This window comes from Aristolochia californica, unplaced genomic scaffold (assembly GCF_029961685.1).
Source record: "Aristolochia californica isolate CCGP_79_NKW_82.1479 unplaced genomic scaffold, dmAriCali1.0.hap1 SCAF_11, whole genome shotgun sequence".
NCBI classification, from domain to species: domain Eukaryota; kingdom Viridiplantae; phylum Streptophyta; class Magnoliopsida; order Piperales; family Aristolochiaceae; genus Aristolochia; species Aristolochia californica.
Window position 1 is genome coordinate 33,227,591 of NW_027181782.1, and position 21,444 is coordinate 33,249,034.

Sequence of the window (21,444 nt, forward strand, 5' to 3'; positions counted from 1 at the left end):
GAGTGAAAGTGAATCCACCGGTCTCATGGAGTGAATTAACTTTCATTCGTTTTTTCACTTAAACGAGTACACTAACGTTTTTGGAATCATATGTGATATCCACTCCGTAAGAGTGTGGAAGAGAACCAGAATCTCGGATTCAATCATCGTCAAAGAGATTAATGGCGAGTGGGGCAATCGACAGAAATATTTGCAGTGAGTGCGTCATGGGGAAAAATCCTAGTTCACGGCCTCTCAACATCGATGTCCTTGGCCAGTACAGAAGAGACTCCATTAATGGCGTTCGTGAAGTTCATGAACCAATTTGCTGCAATCGATACGATCGATGAGAGAGTCCTTGGGATCGAACTCGAATCTTCATTCAATGCCTTGGGTCGAGTTGCAGAAGCCTCATCACACGCAGGTAATGGATAGGATCGAATTAATCTACCACAAGTAAATAGTAATCATTCTTACATGAGCTAGGTATAAAATAGTGAGTATCTTATTACTAAATGGCTTCATCAAAATTCAACATTAAATGCCACTCTTATATTAATTAAGGACTTTATTTCTAATTAATGGGCTTTTATTAAGATTATCAATTTTATTTTAATAGAATGTTTAATGGTGGTAGGTAAGGTTGTAATTAGTCACATCAGCTGGTTTCACTTCCATGCCCATGGTGCAAGTACTCAATGTACCAAAATCACATCATGGCCCATTTTATAGGACAAAGGGAGCCCCAAATAGATAATAGACAGCTTCTAGTGACAACTACCATTTGACATTTGACATTTGCTTGCTTAACCTTCTATCTTCTCTTTTCTCATCATTTTCCTAATGAATCATGCAGTAGCAACCCTTAAAACTCCTGTCCAGATTATGAGGTTTAGCACATTAGCCTCTTCCATGTGCCATTTATGCAGTTTTCTTTACTACTAAAGCTTCCAAAGATTGTAAATGATATGATACTAATGAATGGTCCATTTAAGAATCAAAATAAACTTAGTTTTTGTGGTTAGGGTGGAAGAGAAGATATCTCTCTCTCTCTCTCTCTACAAGAACCGGGGGGCGGGCATAGCTGCCTTTAACTCTTCTCCTTAACGCCTTCTCAGCCAAATTTATGCCATGCATTGATGGATTTGTACGAACCCCATCGGCTACTTTATGAAGACTTTCTCTCTCTTCCCATCAATCTCATTTATCACAACGAAGATATTTTGCGTTTGAGTTCGAATTTTAATTTATATTTAAAATTTTAGATAAAATATATGTCAAATAAATTGTATATAAAATTATGCATATATTTTACATAAAATTAGATATAACATGTATATATATTAACCCTTTTGTCATAAAATTATTTATATACTATGTATAAAATTATTCATAAAAGCTGCATAAACTTTATTCAATAATCAAACATAAAAACATTCCTTTGAAAAATAACAATAGTTTTGTTCATTTGTACTGAATCAGATCGTTGTGATTCAAGGACTAGAAAACCAGATCATCAAGATAGGGAAAAAGTTTAAGAAATATGATTTTGGATGACTTAATCGTATGCCCATTTTTTTGTTTTTTCTTCAAAGTATGGATTCATACAAGAACAGTTCAAAACGCTACCAATTTATTCTTCTGAAAAACTTGAGTGAAGTTAGTATTAAGAGAGTACCTCATATAATAAGAGGAGCTACAAATTGTAGCTGCATCCGGCATCATGTAGTTTCTTTACCAATTTGTACCTTAAACATGTTTATAAAATTTTTTAGCTTTCCAGAAAACAAGTGATAATGTTGAACCAAGTACCAAGGTGTAAGCATATTAACTCTACTACTTATACTAAACAAGTAAAGGTACGTCTTTTTTTAATATCTTTCAAGGAGTTGGATAAATTTTTGAAATACTCCTCCTACTTAGGGGGAAATGAGGAAATGTTTCAGACTAAAAAAAATATTTCCACCACATATTATAGAAACCATAACAAGTTTATGATATAATTTATAATGAAAAAATTTTGCACGTGCGAAATTCAAATGTGCGGGACGAAGCTGGGGGGGGGGCGCTGTTGTGGGGTACCAATGATGGTGGTTGAGCAGATCGGATGGTGGCGGTTGGGCGACGACAATGAGGATGTTGGGCGACAGTGACGATGACAGCAGAAGCGTCAGGGAGGGGGGAATGAGAGACGGAGACAGAGAAGAGGGTGAGAAAGTTGTGGGAGAGGCTTGGTGATAGTAGACGGGGGAAGGAAGAAATTGAAGAGAAGAAAGTTGTTGAACGTTGATTCCCTGTTCCCCCTGATTCCCAAGAACTCGAGATGAAGACAAAGAGAGTTCCCGATCCCGGGCCATCGTTGAGTTAATGAGCCATCTTGCGAACTTTCGAACCGAACCACGGTTCGATCGAGCTTGGCTCGTTAACTTAAACGAGTCTGATCTAGATCTCGAACTCAGTTCAAGATCCAAATAAAACGAATTGAACCGAGTTGAACTCGAGCCGCTCACGAATCTGCTTGGTTCCATGCGACACTACTCACGGTTGTCTCCTGGTGTCTCTAAGGGAAACTAGGAAACTAGCGAACTCATCATTTATGAACAATGCCTACTCTTGCATCAAGTACAGCTGCAGCTTCCGAAAGAGGGTGAAGTAACTTTCCTTCACATTTGTATTTTAGTGGCAAGATAGAAGCCTGCAACTCCGAAAATAATGTTCAGGGAGGAAGAGTGCTGCAGAAGATGGCTTCAGTGTTTCTTCTTTTTGGATTGACAAATAGATAGTGAAAGTTATCATATATTTAATCCTGATGCTTTAGTTTAGGAGATGATCAAGTTACTGGTTAGGATGGGGGGATTAGTGTGCAAGCCAGGTGCTAAGTGACAATGAAGGATATAAGAAAGCTTGACCATGGTTAGCTGCCATGACCATGAGAAGCTTTTTGGCATAAAGAGGAGGCCTCCAAAGCGAAGTGTCAACCTCACTGAGCCAAAAAGTATTGAAAAAGGGAAGAGGGGACGGATTTGCTAGTAGTTGAAATTTCTTGGGGTCCATTAAGTGAAGATCTTAATAGAGCAGTGGTTGTGCAAAACTGAGCTTGTCTTTCTCACTCAAAATGACATTCATAGTCAGAGAGCCCATGGGAGAGGCCAGAGGCAAAGCCGTGGGAGAGGCCATGGAGAACTCCCTCATATTCTCACACAACAGGAAAAGAAATAAAAACAAAATGAGAGTAGGGAAAGAACCAGGGCTGATGCCCAGAAAACTGAGAGATACTGCAAGACCCCACCATGTGAAAGCTTTGAATTATCCGGTGGTAGAGCCATAAATTCAAGGGATGGTGATGAGCAATAAACTTCCTTTAAACCCTTAACAAATATTGTGAAGGGTAGGGTCCCAAGTTGCCCATCAATCTCCCCTTTCTACTACAGACTACAGTAGTGTGCTTCATTCTTAAGTTACTCAAAAATGTCTTCCCTCTTCCCTGAGGAGATAGCCAAGGTCCCAATTAATTCCTACTTCCCACCACATTACACCTGATATTCAACAATTTGGCAAGTTGATGGTCTATTTCTTGGAGGTAGTTGGCCTTCTTTTTTCCTTTTTTCTTTTTGAAGATTAATGAAAGCTCTAATTAGGATTTGTCATACCATCTAATACATATCATATACGATACCAAAGGGGGCAATACGGTGTATACTTCAGTGTCGTCGATATCAATAACTTCATCTACGTACCGTGAATTCAAAAACCGGTACACCTTGCCAATACATATTGAAATTTAGATATGTATGTAATGGTATCTCGGGTACTTATACTAAGAGAGAGAGAGAGAGAGAGAGAGAGAGAGAGAGAGAGAGAGAGGTAAATCTAGAGTTCTACATGTATTATCATTGTTGGTCTCATTTGGGAGAATTCTAATGTTCCAGTCTTGCTTTAAAATTCTGAGAATCTTGAACTTCTATCTGAATTAACATGAATTTGTTATTCTGAAGTTAGAGTATTTGAATTAACTACAAGGAATTTTTGTTACCTGATATTTCCATGCCTTTACTATTATTGGAGAATCTGCTCATGGTTTTGTTTTTTCTCCAATGGACTCAACCACAAAGATTCAATAAAATTCAATGCTTTAAACTAAACAAATCATACCCTTTTAAATCTATCTACCTCATTAATCTAATTTTTTTTTCATTTATCCTTAAGAGGACTTTGTATCGATGTGAAACCGAATTATTAGGGCCATCCGGGTTCATACGAATGGGTTTCATCCCATGTTGAGATGTACGTGACGAAACCCTGAATTCTTTTTCTTGTGGTTCTGTTTGGAACCCGTTGAAAAGAAAAAAAATTGTGAATATGACCATTATTATTCCAAAAATAGTTAGTAAAAATGAGATAATGATCAAATTCTCGTTTTTATTTTTATTTTTCATGGTGTTCAAACAGACCCTAAAATGGGTTTCATCCCATATTGAGATGTACGTGACGAAACCCTGAATTCTTTTTCTTGTGGTTCTGTTTGAAACTCGTTGAAAAGAAAAAAATTGTGAATATGACCATTATTATTCCAAAAATAGTTAGTAAAAATGAGATAATGATCAAATTCTCGTTTTTATTTTTATTTTTCATGGTGTTCAAACAGACCCTAAAATGGGTTTCATCCCATGTTGAGATGTACGTGACGAAACCCTGAATTTTTTTTCTTGTGGTTCTGTTTGAAACTCGTTGAAAAGAAAAAAATTGTGAATATGACCATTATTATTCCAAAAATAGTTATTAAAAATGAGATAATGATCAAATTCTCGTTTTTATTTTTATTTTTCATGGTGTTCAAACAGACCCTAAAATGGGTTTCATCCCATGTTGAGATGTACGTGACGAAACCATAATTCTTTTTCTTGTGGTTCTGTTTGGAACCCGTTGAAAAGAAAAAAATTGTGAATATGACCATTATTATTCTTAAAAATAGTTAGTAAAAATGAGATAATGATCAAATTCTCGTTTTTTATTTTTATTTTTCATGGTGTTCAAATAGACCCTAAAATGGGTTTCATCCCATGTTGAGATGTACGTGACGAAACCCTGAATTCTTTTTCTTGTGGTTCTGTTTGGAACCCGTTGAAAAGAAAAAAAATTGTGAATATGACCATTATTATTCCCAAAAATAGTTAATAAAAATGAGATAATGATCAAATTCTCGTTTTACTTTTATTTTTCATGGTGTTGAAATAGACTCTAAATGTTCATCTAGAAAGCATTAGTGGTTATTGTTGGAAAATGTGAGCCTTTTGTAAGGAAAAAGTCATATGTATACAAAATAGGTATGTCTTATATGACCATTAAATTTATATTCATAGGGTTGATTGTGCACATCACCTAGGGTCTCATTCACAAGATTGGTTCCATCAATATGAAGTTCCATGGACTATGGACTACAATATAGGGTTTAGGGAATATGGAATTATGGCTAGTCTCTTCTAATGCTATTGCCCCAATGGTACCACCTACTCATCTCCTACAAATATATAAACTTGATATAAATGTATATTTGCTATTAGAGTATATAAGCACAAATTGCAAAATAAAATGGTAGTTGAAGTTATCCATTTATTTTAAATAAAAGGTTGAGATGTAAAATAACATTTATGCCACCTACTCTCACTTAAATTTTCTATAGAAAAAACCGATTTTATATAGGCCTTTTTAATAAAGTTGAAACCTCTCTTTCTATTCATAGTGTAATTCACATTATGTTGATAATGTGGATTCCACCAAAACTTTTCATGTATAAAATCATGCCTTAAGATTTTTTTTTGCTCCAAATTCCATGTTTTTTGAGAGAAAGTCCATTAATTAAGAGAGAAAGCACGTTTTTCTCGTATTTTCTTTTCTCTTCTAGAATTTGTGTTGGCGAACATTGAAAAATGATTTTTCTCCTATTTTTTTTCTTTTTCTTTTTTGTACTTTCCAAACATGCCCTCAAGAGAAGTTGGATCAGTTCTGCTAAGCTCAAAAGCTCAAGCAAGCCAAGAGGAATTCCCACAACCAAAGCAATACTTACCCTTCTGACTGTTAGTGCCACTACAGGAAAAAAAAAATAGAAAATTTATATTCCCTTTGACTAATTTTCTCATTGGAAATTTTTTTGCAGAAAAAAATCATTTTAACAAATATTCGTGCATTTGTGTCTCCATAGGAAAAATGAAAACATTAGTTATTGTTTTTATGTTTATACTAGAAATGAAATATTTTTATAAATAATAAAAATAAGTTTTTCTTAGTTATTTTTCCCATAGTTTTTCATTTTCCAAAAAAAATTAACATTTTTTAAAGGTAAAAGATTGTGAAAATAAATTTTATATATTAAAACTAAAAGAGTAGCCCAAGAGGCCCTGCCCTTGTCTCTTACGAACCGTGAAAGAGTAGCCGAAGCCTCCCAAAGGAGTCGAGGAGAAATTTATCGATATTTTAAAAAAATAAAAATAAATTAACATTATATTGATGTCGTCCCGATCAACCAATACAGAAATTTAGTTTGAATAAATTTAATTAATTTATTAGATCTCTATCAAATTAGAAAATGGGGGGCGAACTATCTCACTCGTGACAGTCACGGTGTACAACTAAAGTTGGGTGAGGCCGTGCCACGTACCTCTTAGCTAAGCCTGCGAGCCAAGTGGCTACACCGTCGGGGCCCAGCACCAGGAGCCACATGTGACGGACGGCGGTTTGTTGGTTCCAAGTCGGGCGTTGGCTCATGTGACTCGCTCTCTCTTTCTCTGTCTCAGGAAATTCACCAGAAATTGCCTCAGACGAAGACCTTCGTCCCCTATCCCTTTCCGAGTCACTGGCTAGAGATTAAAAATGGCAGAGGAGCAGAAGAATGGAACTCGTTGATTGGTTCTTTTACTAAAGAGCTTAACGTCCGCAAGATAAGCAATTAATCACCAACGAGAAGTGTTTGCAACCCTTTTTTGCAGAAACTTTGAAAAGCCTGAAAAGACTGTAAGAAACCGATTTGGGGAAGACTACTCGACGGGACGTCATTAAGGTTGAAGAAAGTAAAAAAGGAGGGATGGGTTTTTTGAAAAGGGCATTTTTTTTCTCTATTTTAACTGTGTTAATTCTCTTAAAAGGAGGTTTTAAAAGCGGTCATGGTGGTTTGGGACTTTCACGTTTGCGGTGTTTCTCTTTCGTCTCGATCTTTTCTCTCTTAAGGGCTAAGCATCTTTGCTCTCTCTTCTTCTTATATGCGAAATATCCTTAGTGGTCACCACCAATCGTCGTCTTCGGCTGCGTTTCTTTGAGTCTTTTCTACACGAGGGAGTAAAGATGGAGAGGTTTTGCGCCTATCCGTCTCGGTTACCTGCTCTTTCCTCTCCGCCTCCTAATCCTCCTACTCCTCTTCCTGTTCCTTCTGCGACGCATCTTCCTTCTTCATCTTCTGTTTCTGGTGGTTCTGTTGCATCGTCGATGCTTGGGAAGCTCGTCTCCGTGATACTTACCTTCATATTTGCAATGGGTTGGTGCCTTTTTTTCTGAATATTCATTTGTTGATTCTTCTTGGTCGTTTGAACTAGTTGTAGAGAGTGAAGGAATGGATGTGATTTCTGAACTTTATGTTTCTTTATTTTGGTTTATCTGGTTTTAAACCGCATGGATCAAAGACTTCCGTCTGATTTCAGTTTTTGTGTTTCTGGAAGGAATTTAATGGTTAAATACTTTATGTTTCTGGGGATTTCTGTAATCGTATGTCAGTTGCCATGAAATCCCTTGTCTTAAACAAAGGCGTTTTTGAAATTGGTGTTTTTCTATCCTTTAATAGGAAATGGATTTGCGTCTTTCATCTGGCTTCGTTCTTTCTATTTCTTGGAAAAAAAAAAAGAGAAAGCGCGAGTTCATTCTTTGTTTGCTTTTTATTCAGAATTTTTTTTATCGGCATTAGTTTCTTTAATCTTTTTCATTCTGGAACCTGAATTTCTGTGTGTTTTCTCCAGTGGGTTCTTTGATTGGGGCGATGACGGGTGCTTTCCTCGGCCAAGCAACCGAGAGTGGATTCTGTCGTGGAGCTGGTATTGGCGCCATCTCTGGAGCTGTCTTCTCAATGGAGGTCTTGGAATCTTCTCTACATCTCTGGCGGTCCGACGTATCAGGGTTCTGGAGTCTCCTGTATATGGTAATTATTAAACTCCCATCCTTTCCGCCTCGTTCAATTGAACTGGTTGACATTCACCATAAACCGAAATTCTCTATTCATTTCAATTGGATGTGAATGCTACAGATTGACATCTTCTCAAGCCTTCTGAGTGGACGACTCGTTCGGGAGCAAGTCGGCCCCGTGATGTTAAGCGCAGTACAGAGTCAGGTACCAGAGAAAACATCTTGAAACTGAAATACGAGCCATGAAACTCTGTTCTGAGCTTCTGGGGATCTAATTACCTATTACTTTGATGGTATTTCACAGATGAGATCAGTTGAAAGGAACTCGGAAGAGGTTGTTGACATTTTCTCGACTGGTGGCACAAAAGGGCTTTCAGCGGATTCGCTCGAGAAGCTGCCAAAGATCACGATTACAAAGAAAAACTCTGTGGATGCTGCCGGAGAAAAAATTACCTGTTCCGTTTGCCTGCAGGTAAGTGTTGATTTCTCTTTGTTTTTTCAATTTTTTCCATCAGAAAAGCGTTAACTGTTCTTCCCCACTGAATTTTGTTTCTTACCCGCTTGCTCTTCGCGGATTGCAGGACTTCCTACTCGGAGAATCAGTCCGGTGCTTGCCTCATTGTCAGCACATGTTTCATCTTCCTTGTATCGATAATTGGCTCACCAGGCATGGCTCTTGTCCCCTTTGCAGAAGAGATCTGTAGATACAGAGTGTAAATTACAGGATGTTGAGAGATGTATATCCACTTGTCGATGAGGCATTAGATTTATTTTTTCTCCCTTTTTTTCATTAATATTTTTATTTTTTCTCCCCTTTTTGATCTATACTCTTCTCTGTAACTATCTCTTCAGTATATACTACTTAATCACGCCCCATTTCTCCATTGTCACTGTTGTGGAAGCTCGATTAAAGCTAACTGAATTGACTGGGTTAAGTCTCTCCATCTCCCTCTGCATTTGAGCCCTGTGGTTGCGTATCCATTTTCGATTCCGGTTAGTTGGTCAAATCAAACCAGAATCGTCGTTTCTTTTCTTGCAAGCTTAATTGCAAAGATCAATCTTTTGGGGGTAATTGTTGTTCCTCTTCAAGCATAAAGTTATCGAGAAAAGAATTGCTATAACAACGACGCAGCGTGATTCCAAAAAATTCGTCGCTCTTCTCCAAGCACCTTCCAGCTAACAGATCGCAACAGAATCTGGAAAGCGGAAACTTGTACTCTTCAGATGGATTCCGCAACGCGGCCATCCATTGTCAAATAATTCAGCCTTGAAATTGTATGGATTTCGGTGGGTAGTTGGTAGTTGGGAAGGAGAGAATTTCTGGAGAAAAATGGAGAAGAGGAACCCCATTGTTGACCATGGAGATGCAAGAAATTCAAAGGTGACTGACCACCCACTTGGTGCCATCTACAATGTCAAACCCTGGCCTTCAACCGCGTGAGACCCACTTCGACTTCAGCCTTCCAGACTGAAAACTTCGCGGAGTTGAGTTCTTTGCCATGGAATTTAAGACAGAGCCCAAAAAAATGACTTGACCAGAGGAATTTGGCTCGTACGGAATTTGAAATATCCGCGTTGAGAAATAGTCTCAGGATGTTGCAGTTTGTCGCGCATCGATTCACCGAACTCCATGAAAAATGAATTTGTGGGGTGCTCAGTTGGGTAAAAGTAAGAGTGCAGATTTACAGAATGACCTTGAAGTGCTTCTTTAATGGTGAGAATCATGAAAAAACTGGTTTTGTAGTTCAGATGGATCGAGGAAGCCTGCGTGTATCGTTCTCTCTGGGTAAATTAAATGCTAAATTTTCTTCCGGAGCTAGATGTTGAATTATTGGGTGAGAAAATTCCCGCTAGAGTCGTCAAATTGAAACCCAACTTTTAAGAAACTCCTGGATGGAGACTGGAGACCGATTGAAATTTTGAAAATGAGCTGAGAAGCCGTGTTCTTCCCATCGTAGCCACTCAAAACTTTCTTTCAAATACTGTCTTCTACTTGTCCCCTGAATCTCCCTCAAGCGCTGTCGGTGGAGGAGATCTGGCTTACAGAGACCCCATTATTTTCTTTCTGAAATGGAAATTCTTCTACTGAAGAAGCATCATTTTTCCCTTTTGGAAAACTAGATCTTAGTTTCAGCCATGCTTACTCAAGAAGCTTCTTCTATTAGATTTCAACAGAAACATGAAAAGTGCAACAATAAATTACAATTACATAACAGGAGTTTCTCTTCCTCCAAATATTTTCCTTTTCCTTTCCCCTTCGCTAAATTCAGAGAGAACTCCAAAGTATCTTAATTGATTCATGAATGAGCTCCCCTTTTTGATCTTCAGTTTCCAGTTGAATAGTTGCTTCTGAACTAAGACATCTCTGAAATGACTACAAATGCTATAAATATAGTTTCATATGCTTCTGAACCTAAGGAAGGATTGGAAAAGGCTGTTTTGGTCTCAGTTGAATGAAGTCTATTGTGATATGATGGGAAAGTTGGTAGCCAGGAAACCGTTAATATTATTGAAGTTGACATTCTGAGAAAGAAGCCAGGCTTCCATCTATTCAAGGAAATGGGTGGTAGATATCCTCATTATGACTTGGGTTTCACAGTTTCTTGCCTTCACATCTTCCCCTTTGTTTGGCTCATAGTTTTCTCATACATTCGACATTGGTGTTAATGTACATTGTTGTAGTAGAAACCCCATTAATGCACCTTACAATGCTCTTCTTCCTCTTCCACTTTCACTTATTTGTGATTGAGATAGAATGCTTTTTTCCATTGAAATTGGGCAATGAAAAGAGAAGGAAGTGTCAATGAGGGTCAATTCATATCACAGGTAGCAACCAACCAAGGCCTAGTAGTAACATAAACTAAGAGTTTGTGGTTAAGACCACTTGGTGCACTACATCAAAATTGGTTAATCTATTTCAAATGTTACAAGATAGAATAAATTTTTGAATAGTAAATAGTAATATTTTAAAATTTTCTCTCAAAATTTTATGTTTTTCCCAAATTTCATTATTGTAAAATAAATTAATAACTAAGAGAAAAATATTTTTATTTTCTTTTCTTTTCTCTCAATATACTAACAAACAACAACAAATAACTTTCTTTCTTTCTTTCTTTTTTTTTTCTTTGGTTTCCAAAGTCTCTTTTAAGTAGAAAAGATAAAAACAATGAGGATCAACAAAGCAGTACCCAACCAAGGTTCAGTAGTTACATCAACAAAATGATCCTGTCTGTGGTTAAGAACATATTTGCAGCAACACCAATGAGAATGGGAACCCACTTTTCTTGGTCAACTTATGCAACTAATGACCCTCATCCCCATGAATTCTTCCACCATAGAGCCAGAAGGATGCAGTCAACCTGAAAAATACCACACACACGCTTCCACAATCAGATTCTGCTTCACTGCTCTTAACTACCACTATCATGCTTGCTCACTGCCTTCACACACCTAGGGTGGACCTCATACCCACACTCCAAGCACAAGTACGCCCACCCTGATCCTTGCTCGTCACACATGCAACATATGAACGGTCCGCCACCTGAACCCTGTGTGACCAGGGTCAATTGGTGCGGGTGACCCTCATGGGACTCAGTTCTGGGAAAGCTCTTGGCTTCTTCTTCCATCTGTTTCTCAAGTGATTCCAGTTGTTTTTGAGTGAAAGGGTAGGCCTTCTCCAAGTGCAGGTTTATAAGCATCCTTCCTTGCTTGGTGAGAGTTTTCCCATCAGGTCCAATGATCACTAAACATGGGATTCCTTGCACATCGAAGTACTTGGTGAGGTTCTTAATTGTGGGATCACCAAAAGGTAGAGCCAGCCATGGCATGGAGGAGTAGTACAAGTCGAACAGTGATTGGTCACGATCACTCGACACAAGGACGATCTCGAAGTCTTGGTCTTGCTCGTTCACAAGGCTTTGTTTTATGTTGTGGTAGACTGTGATCAGTTTGGGAGTGAATTTCAGGCCTGGCAGGCACCACTGAGCTGAGAAGTAGAGCCCCACTGTTTTCCCTACTAGAGAAGCAACTGTTACCTGCAAAGCTGTAACACTACATGAGATACAACCAAACAAAAAATAAAAACTAACAGATGAAGAAATGGTATGAAATGGTATGTCATGTTAACTTAGAAATAGGCTGTCAGACTACAATCGAACATCAATAAACCAATATTATCAAAGTAATCAAGCCATGACACTACTTTGCCAAGTACTTCTCCAATGGTAGTGTATTAACGTTTTAGGCAATCAACCTTGATTTTTCTAACTATTGAGTGTTGTTCAAGTAATAGCCCCCCTAAGAGATAAGTTATTTGTAAGAATTGGATAGAAGGAAGAAGAGGCAAATTCTTAAATAATCAAGATGGAAAATTGTTAAGGAAAGAAGGTTTGAAAAGGTCAAATAAACGACAGCAAGTGATAGATAGATCAAAATGGAGAAGAAAATATTCTACCACTGCCTAAAATAGTGACTAAAATAGCTTTGATTATGATAAATAAAACTTCTTTTTCAATTCATTGTCATTCAAAGCTTGTTCTGACTGTATTGTAGTCCACTACATAAATCGTCTTCCTTATTATGCTCACTTTACTGTGCACAAGGGATGCTGAAAGTGAGTGATAAGTTTTAAGAGAATTAATACATATATAAAGTTAAATAAGAATCCACACAAGGAAAAGTAAATAATCAAGTTTATGCATAAAAAGAGAAAGTCGGATTGTATCTATCAGAAAGATGAAATTTCACTTTTCTCTAAAAAAAATTCATCCAAGATAACAACTCATGAGTTCGTTGATGAAGAGACAACTTTGGACTCTGGGTTCTACTCCAGGAACCACCCAACTCATGATTCGAACAAAGACCTGCCAGATGAAGATGACTCATTTGATTCCTGGATAGATCAGCTACTTCATGCAAATTAGCTCATCCACCTGAGTTTACTGCTGAAGACAGGAAGCTACAACCATCCTTATTAGAAATGATTACTCATTCTGAGATTCTTCTAACTGTAACCTTGACTATCTAAGAGTAATCTTCCGTTAGCATTATACATATGTGAGATGACTAAATGATTGAAACTATAGTTATCATATCACAGAGCACCGCCAAACATTTTCTCTGAGTCGACAGAGATTCATCAGCTCAGAAGCAGAAATTGAAATTTCTATGGGTTGAACTCTAGTAAAAATTGGGGAATGTGAATTGAGGGATCTTATTATGTAAGGGCGCTACTTCTGAAGCTTTATTATCTGGTTCACCTTTTCATCGTTTCTCGCTTCTTTCAAGGGAAGGATTTCCCGATTGTCAACAGTTGCTTCTTTCACCAACTAAACAAAACAATTAATTCAAGATACAGACTAAAATGCCCTTATTAAGAAAAGTATAGTCAGTCCCGTCAAAATCATGCACGAATTAATGAAATCTTTCGGTAAGAAAACAGAAAATTAATTCAAATAATCAGCAGTGACTAACCCGCTTAGGCGATGAATTGGCCAAAAGGTAGTCCCTGGAATGATTCGTTAACAGATTGACAAGGGTCTGTCGTTCATGCTTCTCTTCCTCTTCATCTTCCAAAAGTTTCAGTTTCTCCTTCGTAAAGGGAAATGCTCGGGCACCGTACCGATACACAAGGTCGACTCCATCGTATCGCACCAACTCATCTTCTTCGTCCCAAGGTTGCAGAATGATCAGTGAAGGTATCCCTTCAATGTTGTACTTCCGGTTCAAGTTCTTCTTTGGATTCAGGTTGGAGAAGGGTATCGCCAGCCAAGGCATGGTTGCTCGGTAGCTGTTGAAGGCTTCCATATTCTCGTCGGCAGATACGAAGACGATCTCGAACGGAGCTCCCCGTTCCTTCAAGTGCGCGTAGACGCTGGCTAGCACCTGTGTGAATTGTTGACATAATGGGTACCAATTGGCCGAGAAATATAGTCCCACCACCTTACCTTCCAGCGCCGAAGCGTCCACCTGCAAGCAAGTCGACAAGGTAATCGACAGATTTGCGTCTGCAATTACGAAAGCCTTTAAAATCTTACTGAACGCACCATTCATTTATATAATCAGTTAAATTTCCTTTCAAACCAAAATTTTTACATGCTTATAACCATAACCGTTTGCAAGTTATCAGAAATTATTAACATAAAATATACCCGTTATCATCAACTCGACGTTATAAAGTATTGTCAGATGAACAATTTTTTTTTTGTTTTTTTGTTTCTGTTCTTGGCAGCAGATATTAGTGATTTAACCAGAAAATCATGAAATAATGGTAGCTTAAGGCGACCCACCACCGCATTAAAAGACCAGGTGTATGTGATCGGAACCAAACTTTTAATGCAGCCTAGCGGTTACACTGCTGGAGATCAGTAGCAGACTGAAACGAGTAGCCATATTCTTCTCTTTCTTACTCGGCTAGAAAGATTTAGGACCCTTAATCATCTCTTAATACCGGTAAGGGTTACGATACCGAAATAGAAAAACTCACTAGTAGAGACTGCAGAGACTCAAGAGACGTCAGAAATCTCGGCCAGGACCCAGGTCTCAGGAAGCGGGACGGGCAGATGCCGGCCACCAGTCCCGCCGTACCTCAGGTCACGAGTTCGTATCGGTTATCGGCGAAAAAACCGGTACATCCGTCTCAAAGTACGTGCAGGTTACAGGCAAGTGATAACGGGGTAGACTCAAAACTGTGTAACTGCATGCACTTGGAGAAAAACCGTTGCACCCAGAAAAAAAGCGCCAGAGGTACGACCTTAGCCGGCGACTTGTCGGTGAACTCGACACATATCGTCGTGGAAAGCGGTCAAGTACATTAGCTGTTGTCAGTGGTGGAATCGGCGGGTCCCTCTGTGTGCAGTCACTGGGCAGTGGGTACCACCACCAATCACAGCAACTTCCATGGCAGAGGCAGAAGAAAGAAAAAAGGAAGAGACAAAGAGAGGAAAGAGAGAGAACCTGGCTTCCCTGTGAAGAAACAAGAAGATCTTTATCTTTTGAAGCGAGCCGGGGCGAAAATCTGCTCCCATGGAGCTTATCATTGCCGTCGTAGAAAACCCAGAAATCTTCATCACCGATCCTCTTGCTCACAGTGGCCATGGGCAACTCCTCCTTCCTCATCTTTCTCTCTCTCTCTCTCTCTCTCTACTTGCAGATCCAGATCGATGCTTATAAGCTACACCCCCCAACTCACAGCCTTTTATTCTGTCATCCTCACTTCTCTTTCCAAGGTTGAGCGCCGTCTCGGCATAGAAAACTTGAATTGAGCAGAATATCAGAGAGGAGCGAGAGAGGGGAAATGTCTCGCGCCACAGCGCAATGGCAGCAGATCTCTTTATGTGGTTTCTTCACATCATTTTCTAGGTTTTCGAAGACGACGGCCAACGACTCGAAACCAGGTGGGGATGTAAAGAATCTCCATCATTTATGCCTCGTCTTTTTTATTATTTTCCCTCCACCAATTTCTCTTTGCCGAATTCGGACTGTTACGTGTCGCGAGTGACAGGATCGGCGATTTTTTTATGGACTTTCTTAAGTAATGATTTTATTAGAATATTCATGGACTTTGTTGCAGGCAGCCGAACCACGTGGCCCACATCGGAGGAGCTAAAATTATTATTTTTATTACTATTTTACACCACGTGATATTACACTATTAAAATTTTTAATAATATAATTTTAATTTATTAATATTAATTTTAACTAAGTTTTTAATTAAAAAGCCAGAATTTTATATAAAAAATTTAAAAAATTTAGAGATATGTCCGTACAAGAAAAATTCCAGCTTCAATAATTTATTTAAAAAATAAAATAAAAATCCTCATCCTAAAAGCTTGGAGAGCCTCTCACGCCGACCGAAGCCGCCGGCGAGATATCGTCAAAAACAAAAAGCCTCCCAAAATCTTGCGATATCTCATCAACTCGCGAAGCAACGAGTCGTAGTGATTGCGAAACGCGACGTTTAGTATCTCTCCTGAGGCAATGGCGCCACGTGTATCGCCGGCCGCATATGTGTCACATGTCAGGAAAAGTCCTTGGCTCGAGCAATAATTCGAAAAGATCCGCGGGGCCCACCACCGAGAGCAAGTTTCGATCATATCCGTCCACGTTAGCGATAAAGATCTGAGCGGGGGAGGCGCACTCCACGTGTCCCGGGCGTTGCCGTGACCAAGTCGGGAAAAGGACAAAAGCGAGCGGTAAAGAGTCGTCCCGGCCTCTTTATTTGCTGTCGAGAAAGAACGAGAAGGCAAGACAACGACCAGTGCGTGGCGCCTCCAGATTGCGACGCGTGTGTTGCAAGATGCATCGATGGCTACGCGTGTGACGGGATTCGGAATTTGCGGGTTCCTTCGTCGGTTTGCAATTTTTCACTCTTCCCTAGTAAACACCAGTTTTGTTTTTTTTTACCAACATCGTCTTTATCGAATAAAACTGCAAAAGTATACACAGAAACATACTTTTGCCTACCCTGCTTTATCAAAGGCCATCCATCTGTGGCTGTTTGATTGTGTGTTTCTTGCAAACACCAAAAGGTGTGGTGTGTATCTTTCAAATTTTGATTATGATAAGTAGGCAGATCTACTTCCTATCAGCTTCCAGCTTCTGTCAAGGAACTTGTGGAATACATAAATCAAGATGTGATGAAGCTTGAAGAAAGTTGGTTTGAAAGTATCATACTTTGTTAAAAGTGGCTGACACATGTCCCTTGATGGATGCAATGCTCCTCAACTAGTCTCCTTCTATCTAACAACTAATAACCTTGATACACATCAGTGTCTCCAGAAGCAAACTAAAGTTCAAAAGTCTCAATCATCATGTAGTGATCCATTTTAAAAACCAAAAAAAAAACAGGTAATAATTCTGGGTTACATCATGAAGAACTGAAATATTAGAATTCAGGGGAAGAAAGTTTGTTAGTGAAATTGGGGTCAGTGAGTCAATGTCAGTTCTTCATTATTGATGCTTATCAAATCAATTTTTGGGTCACTGAGGATTGCAATTCAGAGTCAGTCTTTTGAATGATAGAGAAAATCATTATAGATTACTGAGGCTGTGGCTGTGGCCTACTTCCAATTTATTACCTGAGAAATTTATGAAGGAAAAGGAATAAAATTCTCCACCAGAAGAAGGATTCTTTAATATAACAGTGGGAAGCATTCATTTATCACCTTTCCCCCTATCATTATTCTTATACAAAAGCATATATAACCATGACTAATCCAATAAACCTACTGGAGAAAAAAACCAGATAAGGGAATTTGAGCCCTTATCTCGTTGATGGATCTGTTTAGGTTTCGAAGCATCTGAATATGAGGTTCATCTTCTTCTATTGGTATGATTCTTGCAAACTCTCCCTCTCCAAAGTAGTCTACAACTCTGTTAGCAGCCTCTAGACCACTTACATATGCTTTTTCCTGCAGAAGGATTATGAAAGAGAAACTACTAGTCACACAAACACATAATTTATTATTCAATTGCTGTGGTTTACTAACCTGTGACCATGATCCATGCCGGTTGATGATCCAATCCCCAGCCATAAAAAGGTTTTCAAAACTTGTCGAGCCACGCATCATGTACTTGTATGAACCTGACAATACAGATGATTGAGTCCTCTCCTCATGTGCCACATTTTTACATTGTAGGCCACACTTGTGGCACAGAATAAGTATCATTATTTGTCTTAATTTACTATTTGTGATTCCCCATCAATTCAAACACACAGAATTGTCCCTCTTTTTGTTTTTGTTTCGGTGCTCGTCCCATTATTATAGTGGTGCAGGATAACAAACAATTGATGAGTCATAGAATCGAGGATAAGAGCTATCAGATTTATTACCAGGGAAGAAGTGAGTAACAGATTTTGGATATCTGAAGACTTCTTGCTGCATCACAGAGGCCTCCTCAAACTCTTTAGTGCATTTAGAAAGGTATGACTTAGCCCTTGAAACAATCTGTTCATCAGTCAGTGGCAAGAACTGGTTGGCATAGTACTGCAAGAACCAAAGTGACTTTAATAACATACGAAAATTGATAAAATAACTAAAACCTTTGAATTCTAACTCCGCAAGATGGAACTCTTACAAAATCAACCGCTACTACTGTTACAGGCTCGTCTTTATATTCGTCGTAAATAGCATTCAAATCAAAGAAAGTCCATCCACTTGATTCATCGAATCCAAAACATGCATTACTCGCCTTGGGAATGTATATCTGATCACATGACTGAAAGTTATTTACAACACAGATTTTAGAATTGATATAGGACAGAATATACTCCTTTACTTACCCTCCTATCCAACCTCATTCTAATAGAAACAACATCAACGGCAGCCAGTCTCAAGACATTTAAAAACTCCTGCTTGGTCTTTAACGCTGAACTAAACAAAATCCAACCATCAGTGAAGACTTTAAATGAAGGTTGAAGATACCTAAAAGAACGTTTGAGAAGATACTACGATCAACATGAAGTGGGAAGCCAATTAGTTGATATTGATCCAACTAAGAGAACTAGAGTGAATCTCTTAACGGAACTCCACTATACCTCTTCTTAACAATCTCTTGAAGTTGGGTGACACCAAGTGCTAAGATCACTGCATCGGCAGGATATGATTCTCTTCCACAAATAACTTCAGAAATTCCTCCAGTCTCTTCGTCTAAAGAAAAATCTGTAACAGTTTTGTTCTCGTGAACCTGACAATTTTTTAATATCATGGACTCCACCCAAGGATTAAAAATCTTTTCTTTCACAGTCCCACGACACCACTTGACATCAAAATCTTGCTGTAAATAAAAGTACAGTAATAGATGTCACCATTTGCTAAAAAGTTCTATCATTAATTAAAAACAAAAACTCGCTGAACTGAACCTGATGGGCTAGAATGAAATAGTAAAGCATTCCCAGTGCTGCAGCAGCACTGCATTGCTCAGCAGGAGCAAACAAGCCCACTTGAAGAATCGGACTAAAAGATTCCTGGTAAAGCCTTTCTGAACAGCCATACCATTTAAAGAGCTCTCTTGCAGTCACTGTGATTGAGATAATTAGATATAAGAATGTCAGCCTTTGAAAGTTTCAGCAGATTTGACAGAACCCACATAATTTGTTTAGATATATGAAACAGAATTGAACACAATAAAGAGATTGTCTTGAGAGTTTCTCACTTGGATCATATTTTCTCCATGCAACATCAGTGTTGTCAAAGTCAATGACTGCAAATTTAGAGCAACAACCGGAGGTCAGTAATAGCATATCAATTTATAGAAATGAAGGGTTGGATAACTATGAGTTCATCCAACAATAAAACATCACCGGAATTAAGAATTAAAATTTCAAAAGGGAAAATTAATTGTTGAGCTAAGCATTTAATCTAGAAAAAGAAAAAAAGGAGTTCTCCTATAATAGAACTGTGCAGCTCTCATGTATGTCTCAGGAAAATGAAAGAAGAAATAAATATGAACCCTGGCTAGATGATGTTATAAAATGTGTACAATGGAAGTGCATAACAGACAAGTCTTGGAATTTCTGCATTATTATATAAACTGCCGCTTATTTAATTAACAAGAACTCAATACCAGTTGCCATGAGAGGAAGTGATGTGAGCTGATCCACCACTGGAAGCTGGAGAAACTGCAATTGAAGAAATAAAACAATACATCATCTGTAATGAATGTGAATTATCTCTGTGTTTAAGGATAAGGAAAAGGTTTAATTCCTGAACAAATTACTTGAGTGTAGACTAAGGCCCCAAATGGTGCTGGCAGCCGAGGACGATCTCCATATATGGGAATCTCAACCTGCTCCAATGATCTCCGACTTAGTGGATTCTCTAGATAAAAGTCAATTCCACAAAATAAAATAAAATGATAACATCCATAAAAAGGTGGCAATATTTTTCTTGAATTTACGTGAAGTTTGCATGCCCATTAGGAGGTTTCTATGCATTAAAGTAACTCAATCACCACCAACAAACGTACCTGCATACCCTCAGGAGAGTACAGTGCTGATCTTGTCCAGTTGGTAAAAGGCCTTATACCAAGCTCATCAACCAGTGAAAAGATGTTTCTATATGGATACCAGAAACCTGAAATTAAGCATCAGAGGAGTATATGTTGTTCAAGAACCTAATTCTAGATAAAGAAATTAAAGGTGCCAATAGAAACAAACTGAGAACAGAAAACTACATTGATAAAGAAATACTAATGGAGAAAGGAACTCATGTTCAACTATCAGGCTCAAATTCAAGTCTTTCATGGAGAAATATATAAAGGAAAACTACCATTCATTCCAACTTCAACCGGGTCCCCTGCATCAAGGACTGTCACACTGGCACCCTGGAGTCAAATTCCATAAAAGCACTCCCACAATCACCAGCCCATACAGAAGAGAAACAATACCGAAAAACAAACTGCACAAGAGATAAAAACCTGTTTCGAGAGGTGATGAGCAGCAGCGAGACCAGCCCAACCGGCACCCACGACAACTACCTTCTTTCTTTCTGGGGCATGACTACTGTCCATACCCGCTGCTCTGCAAAGAAGTGCACAACGGTTTGCGTGCGGAAAGCAAGAACCAGCGACGAGTCCAGAAGTCCCTACCGCTGCCCAACTGCCGGCAACAACCATTATGGCTTGTGGGTAGTGACGATCAGTTGGAGACCTGTAGACAAACAGTGTGAATGGGCATAGCCTTCTGTAGCTGCTCCTGACTGGACGAGGCCGGCGATTACGAAGGCTACCTCACAAACGAAAAACAACAAAGAAGAGTCGACTGTGAGATGGAGAAGTTGCTGAATAAGTGGACGAACCAACGTCCACGCAGAGCAGAGGGGATGACTCAGTAACAGAGGATCAATGGAGGAAACTGTTTGGAGTAGACGAGATTTTTTTCTGTAGGATTGGATTACGAAAAATCATTCTTTGGGTATGGAAAAAAAAGTATAACCATAAATTATTGGATGTTCCTCTTTTTCATATCCATTTTAAGTGAATGGAAGGTGATCGTAGCAGGTAAAACGAAATATCAAAATCCAACATTCCGAAATTCATGGAATACCCCCGTTAAAATATTTTTATATGCTCACATTGTATTTGTAAGTCCAATAAAACGAAATATGATTTGGACCAAGCGACATACAATCTCTGAAATTACTCTGAAATGAATTATAAGAAGAATCTTGCTAATCTGATGATAAGATCAAAATTTTGACCTCAATCCCTCGATCTCCATTTCAGTTCATGCTAATCGCCATACGACATTTAACAGATTGATCGTGATGTTGTTTTGAAATTAATGGCAACATTGCAAGAGAC

General features: G+C 38.6%; 3 protein-coding genes across 3 annotated transcripts; 1 reads left to right on the plus strand and 2 right to left on the minus strand.

The window, feature by feature from the left end:
- Positions 1-6,985: 6,985 nt before the first annotated feature.
- LOC137944255 (NEP1-interacting protein 1-like) lies at positions 6,986-9,027 on the plus strand. The gene is made up of 5 exons (XM_068789882.1): positions 6,986-7,504; positions 7,980-8,158; positions 8,264-8,347; positions 8,447-8,614; positions 8,724-9,027. Exons 1-5 carry the CDS (start codon positions 7,315-7,317, stop codon positions 8,844-8,846), a joined length of 744 nt encoding a protein of 247 aa, XP_068645983.1. The 5' UTR covers positions 6,986-7,314; the 3' UTR covers positions 8,847-9,027.
- Positions 9,028-11,229: 2,202 nt separating this feature from the next.
- Positions 11,230-15,613, minus strand: LOC137944870 (probable nucleoredoxin 2). Its single transcript, XM_068790652.1, has 3 exons — positions 15,097-15,613; positions 13,615-14,109; positions 11,230-12,176 (listed from the first exon to the last, which is right to left on the minus strand). Exons 1-3 carry the CDS (start codon positions 15,256-15,258, stop codon positions 11,553-11,555), a joined length of 1,281 nt encoding a protein of 426 aa, XP_068646753.1. The 5' UTR covers positions 15,259-15,613; the 3' UTR covers positions 11,230-11,552.
- Positions 15,614-17,242: 1,629 nt separating this feature from the next.
- LOC137944899 (uncharacterized) lies at positions 17,243-20,837 on the minus strand. Its single transcript, XM_068790697.1, has 13 exons — positions 20,560-20,837; positions 20,412-20,466; positions 20,110-20,216; positions 19,861-19,929; positions 19,708-19,762; positions 19,297-19,344; positions 19,004-19,161; positions 18,680-18,918; positions 18,425-18,515; positions 18,220-18,348; positions 17,975-18,128; positions 17,631-17,725; positions 17,243-17,552 (listed from the first exon to the last, which is right to left on the minus strand). Exons 1-13 carry the CDS (start codon positions 20,755-20,757, stop codon positions 17,367-17,369), a joined length of 1,584 nt encoding a protein of 527 aa, XP_068646798.1. The 5' UTR covers positions 20,758-20,837; the 3' UTR covers positions 17,243-17,366.
- Between the last annotated feature and the right edge of the window lie 607 nt (positions 20,838-21,444).